We start from the raw sequence: 15,467 nt of genomic DNA on the forward strand, positions 1-15,467 counted from the left end.
ATACACTTATTTGCCATAGAAATTCACCTCATAAATCTTTCCTTGAACTCAATACTCTGCTAAAAAGCAGCACAGACATGAAAATTTCTTTTAAAATCCTCTTACAAACATGAAGCTATTGGATAGGGAAATACCTAGTGTTCTGGGTTTGTGTGGTGGGGTTTTGGTACCGGGGAGGGGACTGCAGGGGTGGCTCCTGTGAGAAGCTGCTAGAAGCTTCCCTGGCTCCAAGTCGGACCTGCCTCTGGCCCAGGCCAACCCCATCAGTGACAGTGGTAGCACCTCTGGGAGAATGGATTTTAGAAGGGGAACCTACAGTGGCGGAGGAGATTGGAATGTGAGAGAAACCCCTATGCAGATACCGAGGTCAGTGAAGAAGGAGAGGGAGGAGGTGCGCTGGAGGAGGTGATACCCCTGCAGCCTGTGGTGAGACAGCAGGCTGTCCCCCTGCACCTCGTGGAGGTGAGCAGTGGAGCAGGTGCCCACCTGCAGCCTGTGGAGGAGCCCACGCTGGAACAGGGGGATGCCCCCAAAGATGGCCGTGACTCCATGGGAAAGCCCGTGCTGGAGCAGTGTGTTCCTGAAGGACTGCAGCCCATGGGAAGGACCCATGCTGGAGAAGTTTGTGAAGGACTGTCTGCTGTGGGAGGGACCCCATGGTGGAGCAGGGGACGAATGAGGAGTCCTCCCCCTGAGGAAGAAAGAGCAGCAGAGACAAGGTGTGGGGAGCTGACCCCAACCCCCATCCCCTGTTCACCTGCACCACTGGGGGGAGGAGGCAGAGAGAACCGGGAGCAGAGTTGAGCCTGGGAAAGAGGGAGGAGTGGGGGTAAGGTGTTTTAAGATTTGGCTTTACTTCTCATTATCCTGTTTTGATTTGATTGGTAATAAATTAAATTGATTTTGGTTTTTTTTCCCCAAGTTGAGTCTGGTTTTTGCCCGTGACCATAATTGGTGAGTGATTCCTCCCTGTCCTTGTCTCAACCCATGAGATTTTCATTGTATTTTCTGTCTTCATCCCACTGTGAGGGGCAGGAGTGAGCAAACAGCTTCGTGGTGCTTTGCTGCCAGCTGGACTTAAACCACAACGCCTAGATAGTGTGTCATTAAATAAATCCATAATTAACTTGCTAGATTATATCTGCCACTTTGAGAGTTAGTATTTTATGCTAATGAAATGGTATCTTGGCAGAAGCCTAACACTTCGAAGCACACAATGAAGCATCTTCATTAGAACTACAGACCCTCATCTTTGAACGCAAGAGGATGGAAATGCTAACATCCCATTCTAACCACTGTCTCCCACCAGCAACACACCATCAGACCAAACCCTAAAAACTGACTGCAAACCCTAGAACCATCCTTGTTTTCCTTCTACTTCACCAAAAATTAAACTTTTGTTTAATTACTTACTAACTCTATAGATCTCAGGAGAAAGCTGGGGACCACAATCTCCTATTCATTCATGCCAATACAAGCTATACTTTTCTTCTTGCTGACAAGTGACCATGGGTGCCCTTAGAAGCAGCTCATTCTGCATTCTCCATCTTCTGCTCAGACATGTGGCTGAACCTCCTCCAAACAGCCATTATAGAAGCACTTAGCTCACCTATTTCCATTCTACTAATCCTGCACGTGCCCTGCCCTTTCACATCATTGATGTGAAATTACATACTTGCTTCTTTGGTCCTCACAGACCTCCTGCAATTTCTTATTAAGTCACATTCTTCACATGTCCTTCTGCATTAAGAGCTCCAAAGCCTTTCTTCTTTGCAGCTTGATGCCCAGTGTCCAGATTTCACACCCCCATGTGACAGTCATCTTCACAATAGTGCCATAGAGCTGAACAAGTCTCTGTCAGTAGGTTTGAGCCAAAACATGTCCAGGGAGAATACATTACTGTTGTTCACCACTGACCGATATATAGGCTTGTCCAAGAAGATCGTTTTTTGAAACACACTATGTTTTTATCTGAAGATCAAATAAACTAAAACTTGAAAGAAACAGCAAAAGATACGGCCATCAAAACAGCAGTCATGTTTTGAATCACCTTTCATCTCCTCTACAATACACAAATTGCTAACAAATACACACACGTTGGTGTGCACTGTTCACCTTATCCCAGACATTTCTGCAACAGTCTTAGCAAGTGTTCTAGAGCCACCCCGGGAAGAAGTGAGAATAATGCACTCCTATGCTTTTAACCTCTACTGATGTCAACTGAAGAACTCTGGTCTCTCCTTCTTCAATCAGACATGCAAACCTCTAGTCTTCCTACACCTCTGTCAGGGATCCCCCATTCTTTGATTTAAAGGATGAGCAAGCTCAGGAGAGAGTTTTTTCAAAACACTTCATCAACAGAGGATGACTTTTGCACCTGAAAATGAAATTGCTAATGACAGCATGTTCCCCTCAAATTCTACCTAATCTCTGGCTGACAGTTTCTGGAAAACAGCTGAGTTTGAATTACATTGCTTTGAATGAATGTGTTAGTAAATGTAACATACTCAAAACCACCATTTATACTACAAGAACAACAACAACTCCTTAACAGTTGTTTTAGCTTTTGTGGCACCAAAGATAATTTATGAATAATTTTAACTGTGATTAAGAATTTCAAATGTCATGCCTATGTCTGACATCTACTTAAAAGAAACAAACAAAAAACCCAAAACCACACTATGTAGTAGAAAATTTAGTTCAAATACTTGGGTGCCAAAATCTAGCATCCTAGCACCCAAAATGAATGCTTGAAAGAGGGAGATAACAACATTAACACTTCTCATTAATGGCCATTACAGCACTGTTTCTAAGCATCTTTGACCCAAGTATACTTCATAAGGTGTACACTCATAGACACCATTTCCCAGTTTCTGTCTTGGATTTGTAACACACATATATATTTCAACAGCTAAGCATGCTTCTTCAGAACTTCATATCCAAACAAAGCAACACAGACTGACCATAGATTTTACACAAATAATGCAGCAGACACTAATTTGCTAATTGAGAAAGAGAAGAATGAAGTTTCTTTCATGGAAAAAAATAAAATCATGGATGGATCATACATCCAAGGTTTGTTTGGGTAGGCATTTTTTGTGATGCATTAGCAGGTTAGCAGTACCTTTAATAGGAAAATACAAGTTAAAAAAAAAAATTATAGTAACATGGGAGTTCTCTCCAGCACTCTGGTATTAGAGCTTATGTACAAAAACATCTCTTCAGTACTAAGTAGCATGCACCACATTTACGTACATGATTTTTCATTATGATAGTATATTAAAACAAAACAAAAAAACCCAACAACCAAACCCCAAAATCACCAGCTGCAGTCAAAATTTGTTTTGAATTCTTTCTAAATTTTTAGTACCGTTTGTTTTTAAACATCTGCTTTCTAAGCACATACAGAAACATTTAGTAATAAACCAGTACCGATGAATAAAAAGTTAAACAATGTAGTTTCATAGAGAGAAGCACATAATTGCATGTTTTGGTCCTAATATCTTAATTTCATCAGAACCTATAATTACTTATTTGTTCAAACCTATTCACCTATTCTTTATTAAGAAATCTTTTCAGAAAAAGCTCACAGTGATCTGTCTGCATTCCTTCAAGCACTTTTGCATACCTGAGGAGGAGGTCACAGAGGAAGTTGTATCCTTGCCATATCCTAAAATCATCCAACAATGTTTGGGATACATCACTGGAGTCTTTCAGAAAACAAGAAAGTCCAGCAAACATCTCAACTATTTCTAGGGGAGAAAGGTCATCAGACTGCTGCATGTTCTGAACACATGTTGACAAACATTCCTTTTCTGAAAAAAATCACAATTAAGAAATTTAGGATTTTACTGACATTAGTCACAGCAAGAAGCATAACTTGTGCAAGAATCACAGCAATAGGGTAACTATTATTTAACTATCTCTTATCACATACATTTAATATTACAGAGCACTCGAAGACAAGTAGGATTCTCAAGTGGCTTTGGATCTGAACCAACCTTTTTTTGCCAACCTCTTCCTTGCTTTTATAAGCTTTACTCTTGTAAGGAAGAGACTGTGTAGATGAATACTGGTTTTTACCTAAAAAGTTTCACCGGATAACTCAGCAGAATAAAAAGACAAATATGGCAACTATAAATAATTCTAAAACGTCTTTTTTTCTTTTAAAACACGAAGTTATACAAAGCACTGACTTAAACTGTTACTGATGTTAGGTAAAACCCTACACATAACCCTTTACACCATGTCTTCTTATTGCTGCTCTCATTAGCATTTCTTTGGCTGGCATATTTGCTTGCTCGATAAATCTTGATCAAAGAGAGACATTTTGTCTCATTCTGCATACCTCTCACACTCCATCAGTTCATTGGTCAGTTGCAGAAAGCTTTCCCATATCTATCATCAGATTTTAGGATGCAATCCTGTTTTAAAGATGCTCCCTTCAATTACCTGCTACTTTAACTTCACAGCATGTGTGAGACAAGTGCAAATCTTTCTAGCTAGACTGGTAACAAAACTTCCCAGAGATCAAATCAAAGCATGAGACAGTGCAGGGATGCTCCTTTGCATATGATAAAACATCTTAACTTTTTTCCTGGATATAGAATCATAGAATGGTTTGGGTTGGAAGGGACCTTAAAGAACATCTAGTTCCAACCCCCTTGCCATGGGCAGGGACACCTTCTGCTAGACCAGGTTGCTCAAAGCCCCATCCAAGCTGGCCCTGAACACTTCCAGGGATGGGGCATCCACAGCTTCTCTGGGCAACCTGTTCCAGTGCCTCACTACCCTCACAGCAAAGAATTTCTTCCTTATATCTACTCTAAATCTACGCCCTTTCAATTTAAAACCATTACCCCTTGTCCTATCGCTACACTCCCTGATACAGAGTCCCTCCCCATCTTTCCTGCAGGCCCCCTTGAAGTACTGGAAGGCTGCTATAAGGTCTCCCTTGAACCTTCTCTTCTCTAGGCTAAACAAGTTCAACTCTCTCAACCTATCCTCATAGAAGAGGTGCTCCAGCCCCCTGATCATCTTCATGGCCCTCCTCTGGACCTGTTCGAGCAGGTCCATGTCTTTCTTATGTTGGGGGCCCCAGAGCTGAACACAGTACTCCAGGTGGGGTCTCACCAGAGCCGAGTAGAGGGGCAGAATCACCTCCCTCAACCTGCTAGCCACACTTCTTTTGATGCAGCCCAGAATGCGATTGGCTTTCTGGGCTGTGAGCGCACATTGCTGGCTCAATCAGTTTTTCATCCACTAATACCCACTTTTTTTCAGTTTTTCATCCACTAATACGAGGTAAGCCTCTTGACAGATGTTGTTATCTCTTAAGTCAGGTTCATTTTTTTATCAACAAGTGAGAGGGAATGCCGACTGGTTTTCTTTTTAAGATTTTATTTTGCTTTTTAAAGAACCTAGAATATCTTTTGATGCGCCAGCCTCACCCCTCTGTGGACCAAGCTTATAGGGAAGCGATAATGGTGGTAGCTGCAATATGCCAAACGACACAGTCAAAACTCAATTATTTTCTCTACTGCACTTCATAACGTTTTCACATATACACATACACCTTCTACACTCATCAAAAACCCACCAGAAGGCTGTTACAGACGTAGGCAAAATACCTATCACCTTTTAAGTCCTATCTGAAACAACTTAACTGATGACTATTCTGTGCTTCCAAGTGATACTGTCCATTCACATCTTTCTGACTGCAATTGGAAACATGCTGCTAGCACAAGAAAAAACACAGACTGAAATTTTCTGCGAAGTATGTGGGAGCAGGGTGACGTATTTCATAAACGTCAAAATGGTTTTGTGAAGCCTTGTAACTACTTGCTTTCCAGGGTGTGAAGAAACTGGGTTTCTTTTTTTCCAATAGGTGTACACTGCTAAAATGTATGATAAGGATGTTAGTTCACTTCAACAGTCATCTCAATTTAAAAACTACAAATACTTCTATGTGGTCCTACAGTCTAAAATCCCTAAATATAATATTAGAAACATTCTACCAAGTTTCCTATATCAAATCCTACATACCTAAACATTCACACAGTTTTAAATCATTGCAACACAAGTATTTCGTATGCAAAGCTACTCCTGGGCAGCTAATATCCTCTCCAACACTGGTTTTCATCTCGTTTTGCTCTTGCAAATTCTTTGTCATGAACCAGCTTGGCAGCTGCCCTTGCTAAGCAGACCGTAACCAGTGCCTTGTAAAGACACATGATGACTAAAGTACTTCTTATGTTAGCTACCAAAATCCGTAACCAGGTACAGAAATACCCCTGTACACTACAGTTTCCATGCCTGAAACAGTCAGTATGCTATTTGTCTCAAAAAAAGACAGGAGATAAAATGGAATGATTCTGGCTGCTTCAGTCATTTGGTAGCTCACAGGCTGGATTAAGACCATGAGATGATTTTATTTTGGCCTTCAGGATGCACAAAACCTGCAGTCTGTAAGCTGTATGGCAAGGTGGGGAAGACAAGGGCCCAGCAGAAGAAATGCAAGCTGGCTGAACAGTCAGCCAACAGGGAAAATGTAGGGGCTGCAAACCCATGCAGCAGCCAGACTCTTCCCTGCTGTGTCTCAAAATCTCCACACTTGGTTGTGACACAGGCTCTAGGACAGGCTACATGTAAGCTTCCTAGGAGCATCAGTACTGAGAGACCGCATCCTTCAGGCATAGGCATGGGCCTCAGCCAAGCAAAGGAGAGCCTCCCTGTGTCAGGCCCTAGGGACAACATCCTTGGGTTGGGGACCTCACAGGGAAGCTGGGCTGGACCACAGCGGAAAAAGCCAGTTGGCTGTTCCATCAATCAGCACTTGGAGGTTCACACTCAAGTGTTTCTGTGCCCATACACCATGCTTCCTCGAGCATTTCCTAGTGCCTGTATTACACAGGTTTTGCTGTTATCAGGGTATGCCACCCGCAATGTCCTGGATAACGGAGAGTACATTGCAAATCAGTGGTGGTTATAACAGTCTCACCCAGCCTCCTCCTGCAAAAGCAAGATGTCTGGGAGAAAGAATCTTCACCCAGAATACCCAAATTAGCTCTCCCCGGTTTGCATAATGCACCAGTATTTACCACGGGGCTTTCATGGGCTTCTAATAGCTCAAACTGCATCAGCAGAACACATGGAGCTGGCTCCTCTTCCTGCGGCTTCCTCAGCCGTCTCTACACTTTTATTGCCAGCTAGAGTGGTACCCATAGAAGCAGCTGTAAACAGGACACTGCCAGCTTGCCTTGCACCTCTACAAGGGGCTGCTGCTGCTGCTAGTTCAAACGCAGGACCAAAACCAACTAAACCTCATTAAGAATTAATGCTCACAGCAAAAATAACAAACTTATGCATCTTCTCAGTGCATATTTTTTTCAATACAGGCAGTTACTGAAGTTACCGAAAGCCTTTCCTTTTGGTTATCATAAACTCTACACCAAAACATGAGGGGAAACTATCCTCCAATGTTTAATTGAAATGTGGATGAGGCAAGATTCAGCTACAAACACCTCTCTCACTACACAAGTGCTCTGAAATTTTACCTGTATGTAAATACTTACACATCCAAACAAAAAGCCTGGAAGCTTTTCTTGATCTATTATTTTCATGCCTACTTCCTAGCTAAGAAAAGTATGAAAGAAGAAGAACAGGAAAAAAACCAATAAATAATATTAGACAAAGACACATACCATGAATGTATTTCACTACATTGACACTAAGGCCATGACGCGATATGGTCATCAGTACTTCCCCTGCACTCTTCCTCCAAGGCAGATTATAGGGAGGGCACCATGAGGTTATTGCACTGAATAGAAGCTGGAGATCATCCTTTTGAGCCAGTTCTTCCGCCGGGGACACAAAACTGCACAATTTTACTAGGATCTGAAATAGTAAGTCATTAAACATCTAGCATTAATACCCTGATCATTGCTATTTTTGCCTAGACTTAGTAAAAGGCGAAACATGCTTCCATTTAGCATACACATTAAAAAGGGTAAAGCGCTGTTTTTCCTCTGCATGTTGTTTCTATAATTTGAATTGGAGACAAGGTTATTCAACACATGGTTATTTCAAGACCCAGTTCAGTTTAAAATGACTAGCAAAAGATTAGCAGCAGAGTTTAAATCTCTTAGGCTGACACAGCATACTCGTATGCATACCAGGTTATGTCATTCTCGGAGAATCTGCCAGTTACCTAATTTACAGGTCTAAATGCTGCAGTGGGGCAGAGGCTCTGTGAAGCAAACTGTTGTATCCCTTCCTAATGCAGGAAGAAGGCTATCAACGGGTTGTTGGCAGAGCAGCATCCATAACATCTTGGCCAAATGAAAACAGCCAAAACAGTAGTGCAGGAGAGGCTATAGCAACACTGTAGACCTACCCGGATAACTGGCACCCAGATCTGAACTTCCGGGTTACCATAAACAAGACACAACGCAGCCACGCAACCAAAGTTACTACACTGCACTCCTTTTTCTGCATGTTTTGAGGACATAGGATGTCCATTTTTTGCCTTGTGCAGGAAAAGCTGAGGTTCCCTCTCAGAAAACTGGAAGAAGACTTTGCAAGGCTGTCTGCATCCAGAAGAGGAGGTTTGGAAGCCATCTGAAACCTCTCATTCCAGCCAGCTAATTTGAGAGCACCACTTTACAGCCCTTGAAGAGGGACAGAAAAGAGCTGAGCAGTAGTATATTACAGGGGACCCTATGCGGCAACGTTGATAATTTTTTAACTCTGCTGACTGTAACACTGCAAAACAATTTCTGAAAGATAGCTCACAGCACATTGTGATTACTAAGATTGTGATTACTAAGACCAAAAAAAAAAAAAAGCAAATGGGTATGTTCTCATATAGTGACTGTTACTGGGCAGACAGTGTAGCTAGTAATTGTGGGAATAAGGCTCACCTTTATTTCTGTAGTGCAGGTACCAAAATGCCTCTGAAATGCTATACTTACAAATCTTAGCACTGCCTTCAAATCCCTGAAGCATATGACTGCTGATAGACCTCTATGGTTTTGCATATGTGGCTACAATAACCCTACACAGAGATGCATGAAACTGGTAGTATGACCACTGACCCCGTTCTAATAGTAACTGTCAGCTCCTTCTAAAAGTTTCAACAGAAGAACACATGGGAATTTCTTTGCGATCTCCAACTGAAACTTCAAAAAGCGAGTGCAAGTCAGCTGGAGTCCCTGGTCTCCCTGAGAAATCTGGGGGATAATTGTAATAGTAACTGCAAGCTCAGATGGTTACCATATTTAAATTGTTTCCATATTCAGGGTTTATTTCCATAATTAAAGGGAAAAATAGCGTATGTTAAATTAATTCATAGATTATTATCAGTACTAATGCATTTTACTCTGTTTCAATCAGTAACAGCCAAAGATACCAAAGACTAGGACCAATTAGATTAAACCTGAATAATAGTCAACATGTTGCTGCTTTTAAGCAGCTGCGCAGAGAAGTTGCATGCATTTTTGAGGGGGAGATATTTGCCAAGGACAGAAACCACAGGAGGAGTGGAAATTTAACCTCAGCTGTGCTTCCAGGAATATCCGTCCTACTCAGAGCCATCAGTTTGTAAAGAATCAAGGAAGAGCAAAACTCGGTTCAAGGGAAAAGTTTATGGACTTTTCTCACATGAAACATTTCCATTCCTCTTGCAAATTCTATGACTTATTTTACCTTTCTTACCTGTACAAAGACTTTCTGTAGTAGTGCTCGGCGCTCTGCGAGAGGTAGTTCATTCTGTGCTCCTCCAACTACCTCAGGCACATGTGGAAGGTCAAAAAACAGATATAGACATTTAACAAGCGTGGAAGGCACTGACATTGTAGTCATGCAGTCCACAGTTTTCTGGGGAAAAATAAAACAGAGCAAAAAACCAGTTCAGCATAATACTATATTCAAAAAGTCACATTCCTATAACGCAGTTGACTCAAATGCTGGTTTTTCTTTCTTTCTCACACCTTTGGTGAGGGGTCCACATAGCAGTACAAATTCACCATCTATTCTTGAATGCCTACCTAAACAGTAACCTTAAAAATAGAATCATAATTTATTTACATGACAACAGCATCTAACAGCCACAGTTCAGAGCTGCACAGGACAGAAACAAAAACTGACAGTCTCTGACAATGGAAGCTTACAAGTTAATTACAAGACCTTTAACCAAGCCCTCATTAGCTATCTATTCTTTGTAGCAGTAGAAATGGGAGTGGGAGGAGGACTATTCAATTTATGCTCTCACTTAGCAAGAAGGTATAAGCAGGCATAAGGAGCAAGGTAGTAGAAAACATGAAAGCATCAGTGGAAAGAAAAGACAAACTGGCGTGGAGGCTAGCGACATACTAAACCACAGATAAGATGATGTGCTGAATTATAAAGGCAGGATAGAGCAGAAAGAACAAGCCACACAGCTGTCCAGAGCTCGGCTGCCAGAGATCAGCTTTCTGATGGAGAGCAGCACCAAAAGCAGAGGCAGTAAAGATTCACGATACCACCCACTCATTTCACAACTGCTGCTGCCCTCCTTGAATGAGGAGCCCAAGTTCAAAGTCCGAGTGATTTAGGTGCTGTATGTGACATGCATCTCATGGTGCACTAAGCAGCAGCATGCAAGAGAAGCCTTTGGGGAACAATAAAAGTGGTGTGCATAATTCAAAAGAACGTTATAAATTCAAGTTCCAAAATGATGATTTTTTTATGCGACTACAACCACAAGGAGCTAAAGCAGAAGTTCTGTGGCAGTATAACAGAAAAAGGATCTTAACATCGAAAGCAAAATATAGTTACAACATCTTTTAGCACGTATTCATGCAGTTCATTATTTTATTGCTTTTGTCTCTCCCACCCCACAATTTATTTTTAGCCTTGCTGTTTGAGACTAACCTGTCCTGATGAAGCTAGTAAATTGATTGTGGTGAGCAGCATCCAACCTCTACTTGCTTCTTCACTTTGATTGACCTCCAGAAACTGGACTATGGCACGACTTGCAGCCTCTGTTGGGGCAGAGGGGGGAACACAGTTAAAAAGATGCAATAAGAATTCAGTCTGATAGTCTGCAGAAGGGAACATGTCCTCTCAGCAGTTCTGTGCACTGAGCATGAATTCACCTCTGCAGTACTACTTGAAAAAAGGGATAGGCTTAGGCCTACACTCTCCAGACACACATTCCAGTCTTCCACACGCACTTGGCTTTGACACTAGCAAGGCTGCAAAAAGTACGTTTTTAGGTCATGCATCATCCTTTAAACCAGCAGACAGATTTCAGTAATATGCAGCAACTTTTGTTTGAGTATTTTGGCTTTACCAAATACAACACACTCTTTTCCAGAGACATGAAGTCACCATCGCTTAGTGGTCTCAGTGGGAAAAGCTGATATTCAACTTCTGAAAAAAAGCACTGCACTGAAACAACAGTACAGAGAATAATGGGAAAGACTGGAGGGAAGGAGAGGTACAGAAATACAAAAGGAATAAAAACAGGACCAAAAAGTAAAATCAAGACTAAGATCAGCAATTATCACATGCTCATCCTACATTTTTTGGAAAATGAAAACCTTAACAACTTATAGCTAATTCTTATGATCTGGGGACCACTTCTGGAATCAGATGCTATTCCCTATCAGGCAGAGCCAAAGATAAATATTCAGCCTGGTAAACAAGTTATCAGGCTTAATAAATAAATCAACAGAAAATGCAATCCTATTTCACTGCTGTCTGAATACACACTTATGTTAAGAAATCTATAATGCCAGTCATGATGACTGTCCATTACCCTTAAGGGAAATCTAAACCCATTTTTCATTAATAACTGCATATCAATCATCTTCAGTGCTTTTACTGTCAACTAGGACAGAAAAGGAAGGTGCATAATATTGCTTAAAAAAGGAATTACAAAGGAATTACTAATGGAGCAATAAATCAGCAACTGAAGAAAAATTCAATTTTTATCTTGGTTTGTTTGCTTCATCTTCTGTCAAGATTTCCCAGCACATACCTGTGAAGGAGTTTGTTCTAAAGTAAACACATTTTATATGGCAAAGTACTTATCAGACTTCTAGCACTGACTACACCAAAAAGATAATTTTCTGCAGCACCAGACTGTAAGCTGAGCTGGACTAGTAAACATATGAAGCAGATGATCCTAGAAGATGTCTACAGTTGTTCGCTTTACATTCCCAATAATAACTTTTCCCAGGAGAGACTACCACCATACAGAGTCAAAGCCATCAGCCACACCGGTGAATCGACATAACAAAAACCAAGGTGTAAAGAATCACTTTTATCAATAGGAGGACAGCTGGTAGATGAAGCAAAGTGATTGCCCCACTCTGCACAATACTTGTTAGATCACGTGTGGAATGCTGCATCCAGTTTTGGTTCCAATGCAATACAGGGAAGACAACGATCAACGGGAGTTCAAGCTGAGGGCCACTGAGATGTTTGGGAGCTGGAGCACCAACCCTGTGAGGGGAGGCTGAGGAACCAGGGCTTGCTCAGCCAGAAGCAGGGACAGCCTCAGGGGCACCGAACAGCAGCCTCAGTGCCCACAGTGGCGGGAGCTATCTAGAAGTCAGAGCCAGGCTCTTCACAGCACTGCAAGGCTGCAGGGTGAGAGACAACAGACTTAACAAGAGAGGTTCAGACTGCATATAAGGAGAAATTTCCTCCCACCCTGAGGACAGAGATGCAGTGAAAGGGGGCCCAGAGAGGCTGTGCTGTCTCCAGCCCTGGAGGTTTTCAAGACACAACAGGATCAAGCCGCCTGGGCAACCTGGTCCCAATCTCACAGCTGGTTTTGCTGAGCAGGAGGTTCGACAAGAGGCCTCTCTTATTCTATGATTTTGTCTCACAGGGAAAAAGGTCTATCTGATGTCTCACTCAGGGGGATTTCACGTCACCCATGCTGGTGTCAGTTTCATTTCCTTCCAGTGCAAAGAGGATGTATTTTTCCCTAGAGCCCAGAAACCCTTTTATAGTCATAATTCTAGAAAAAAGATAAAGAGAGACAGATTTAAGGTAAAAATCCAGATTTGGTTCATTTGTGCAATGGCTATTTTCCCATGTTTTTGTTTTGCAGCCTTATTCCCATAACAGGTTTTTGTACAAACCACTGGCTTTTCCAATGCTGGTGCTGAAGTAAGGAGAGGCACCTACCAAATCCCTGCACGAGACTGAGATAAAACAAAGCTTGAAATACCAAGATGAAAGATAAGGCAATTTTTAAAACTTGCACAAATGCACACATGCAGCAACTTCACAGCATGCTGACCTGAAATACCTGGTGGGCACTTCGTTTTCCAAAACCATCAGTGCAAAACAGTGGCCGGATGGTTGGGTGTATGAGCAGACCAACTTACAAAGCACAACAGCCATGCCACAGCCACAGATCCTACACTAGAGGCATACACAAAATGCCAGAATTCCTGGCAAAAGCCACTTTCTTAAATTCTGAGTGTCAAGCATGTCTGAAGCATGTGCTGCTTCTACAATGACAGTGCCCCACCAGCCCAGCATTAGGTGATATTTAGTAGGCCCGTTCTCTTGCCATCTGACCACAGACAGAGCTAGGCAATCAGTCTGACTGTAAGGAGGTACAACTGGTACCAAACAGGGTGTGCACAGCCTCCTTTGGGCATAGTCTCCAAAAGCCACCTGTGCAACAGGGCTCTTTTAATCATTTTTGAAGTATATACTTCTGAAAAAGTTGTCATGCTGCTGGCAACCTAAATGGCATAGCAGTTCAACACTATAAATAGTTTCAAAACTGTCAGTCTTAATTAAGCACTACCTAAAACACAGACAGCATTTTAAGTGCAGGAAGTTCTCGTCATCTGCTCTGAGTAAATTTGATAGCACTATCATTTAAGATTAATTTCTATCATCAGCACTAGTCTTAATTTTTTTCTTGTACCTTTTCCCTGGTTTTGAAGCGCTCATGTAATCTTTTCAATATAACATCCTCTATGTGCTCCACCCAGATGTCCTCAGCCCTTCAACTTCTGCAGAACAAACCACTAAATCTAGGATGGAGATATGCTAGCTAGTAAAAAAGGCAAAAGAGCAAAGAGGAAAAACCTATAAAATATGTAAGCATACATATTCTGACAGCTGTACAAGCATGCATGCCTAAGTATGACCACGATTATGTGGTTACATGGTTAATACACAGTAGTCGGATTTTTCAGCATGGATTCAGTATATACAGGATAGAGGCTTGGTAGAATAAAACACCAGAATTTGTTTCATACGTAAGAGGTGACATGGGTGCTTTGCGTCCTCGACTTCAGAAAAGGAGCAGATGGAAAGCAATGGGATTAGACCCATTTGGATTGCTAGCAAAAAGCAGCATTGCATTACAGGCAACGTTATTGCCTATAGCAATAGCACTAAAGGACAAATTCAGTACATGAAGCTTTTTGTTAGATGTTCTAGTACCATAAACAGCATATAATAATGTCATCAGACTTTTGTATAGCTTATTCTTATCCTAGAATGGAATATTAGTGAAAAAATAACTGCATATGCCAAAGGGGGTGGGTGGGGGGAGTGGGAGGTATGGGTGGGAGTGTCAGGGGGTGGTAGGGAACAAGCTGAAGTCAGGGACCCCTTCTCTAATCAACCCTTCAAGAAGTCTCTACTACTTCTCGTGGGAAATGCCTGGAAACAGTCAGATACCTAGAGTTAAAGAATACAAATCGTTCCAAATGCCTAGATAGTAAGAGAGAAGTATCAACCCAAACAAAAATGGGATGGCAAAAAGTCTCCCTTCAATCATCAGGAACAGTGCAGTGCTGTTGTCACAAGCCACAGATATAAAGTGGCTGATGCCTCTGCAGTATGCAGAAACTGAGAGCTGCTCATCCAAAGATAAACAACTCACCTGTGCCAGCATTTAGCCTCACTAACCCAGCTGACAGAAGATCGGGCTTTCTAGGATCTCCTGGAAAGGCACTATATTGCACTACACTTGCCTTACATAAGATCTAGTAAAGAGCATCAGAAATAAATTGAAGGTTAACCAAAAGTAACAAGATATGGCAGTCATTCATCAGAACTCACTCCTGAAGAGTAGCTGATCGGACACTGCTTCCCTTTCAGAGCAATTTCAATAAATTCAAAACAGAATTACCTTGTAAAGCAGAGTCACCCACAGGACAGGAAAAACATATATATATATATATATATATATATATATATATATATATATAATGGAAAAAAACCAAGACATGTAGTCACAGCATATGAGACCATTTCCAACATACTCTCTTCTCCACAGAAAAGTTAACTAACATCTGAAAGCAGCCCCTAAGTCCACTTATTTTAGCAAGAAAGATCCTCAACTCTTCAAAGAGAAGCACACACTACAAGTAACACTATCAGGAAAACTTCAGACTTCATTATGGGAGGAGCCCCAAAGGCTACTTATTAGTAGAAGATAA

At 41.7% G+C, this 15,467-nt stretch overlaps 1 protein-coding gene across 8 annotated transcripts in view; it reads right to left on the reverse strand.

Moving 5' to 3' along the window:
* WDFY3 (WD repeat and FYVE domain containing 3) overlaps window positions 1-15,467 on the reverse strand; it is a 187,911-nt gene that overhangs the window by 102,832 nt on the left and 69,612 nt on the right. For all 8 annotated transcript variants that reach the window (XM_052772395.1, XM_052772380.1, XM_052772388.1 and 5 more), the window contains 4 exons: window positions 10,912-11,021; window positions 9,715-9,876; window positions 7,704-7,896; window positions 3,629-3,815 (listed from right to left, as the gene is read on the reverse strand). In XM_052772395.1, coding sequence (XP_052628355.1) covers window positions 3,629-3,815; window positions 7,704-7,896; window positions 9,715-9,876; window positions 10,912-11,021 — 652 coding nt within the window. The remainder of the gene's footprint in view (window positions 1-3,628; window positions 3,816-7,703; window positions 7,897-9,714; window positions 9,877-10,911; window positions 11,022-15,467) is intronic.

Source organism: Harpia harpyja, chromosome 2 (assembly GCF_026419915.1).
Source record: "Harpia harpyja isolate bHarHar1 chromosome 2, bHarHar1 primary haplotype, whole genome shotgun sequence".
NCBI classification, from domain to species: Eukaryota; Metazoa; Chordata; class Aves; order Accipitriformes; family Accipitridae; genus Harpia; species Harpia harpyja.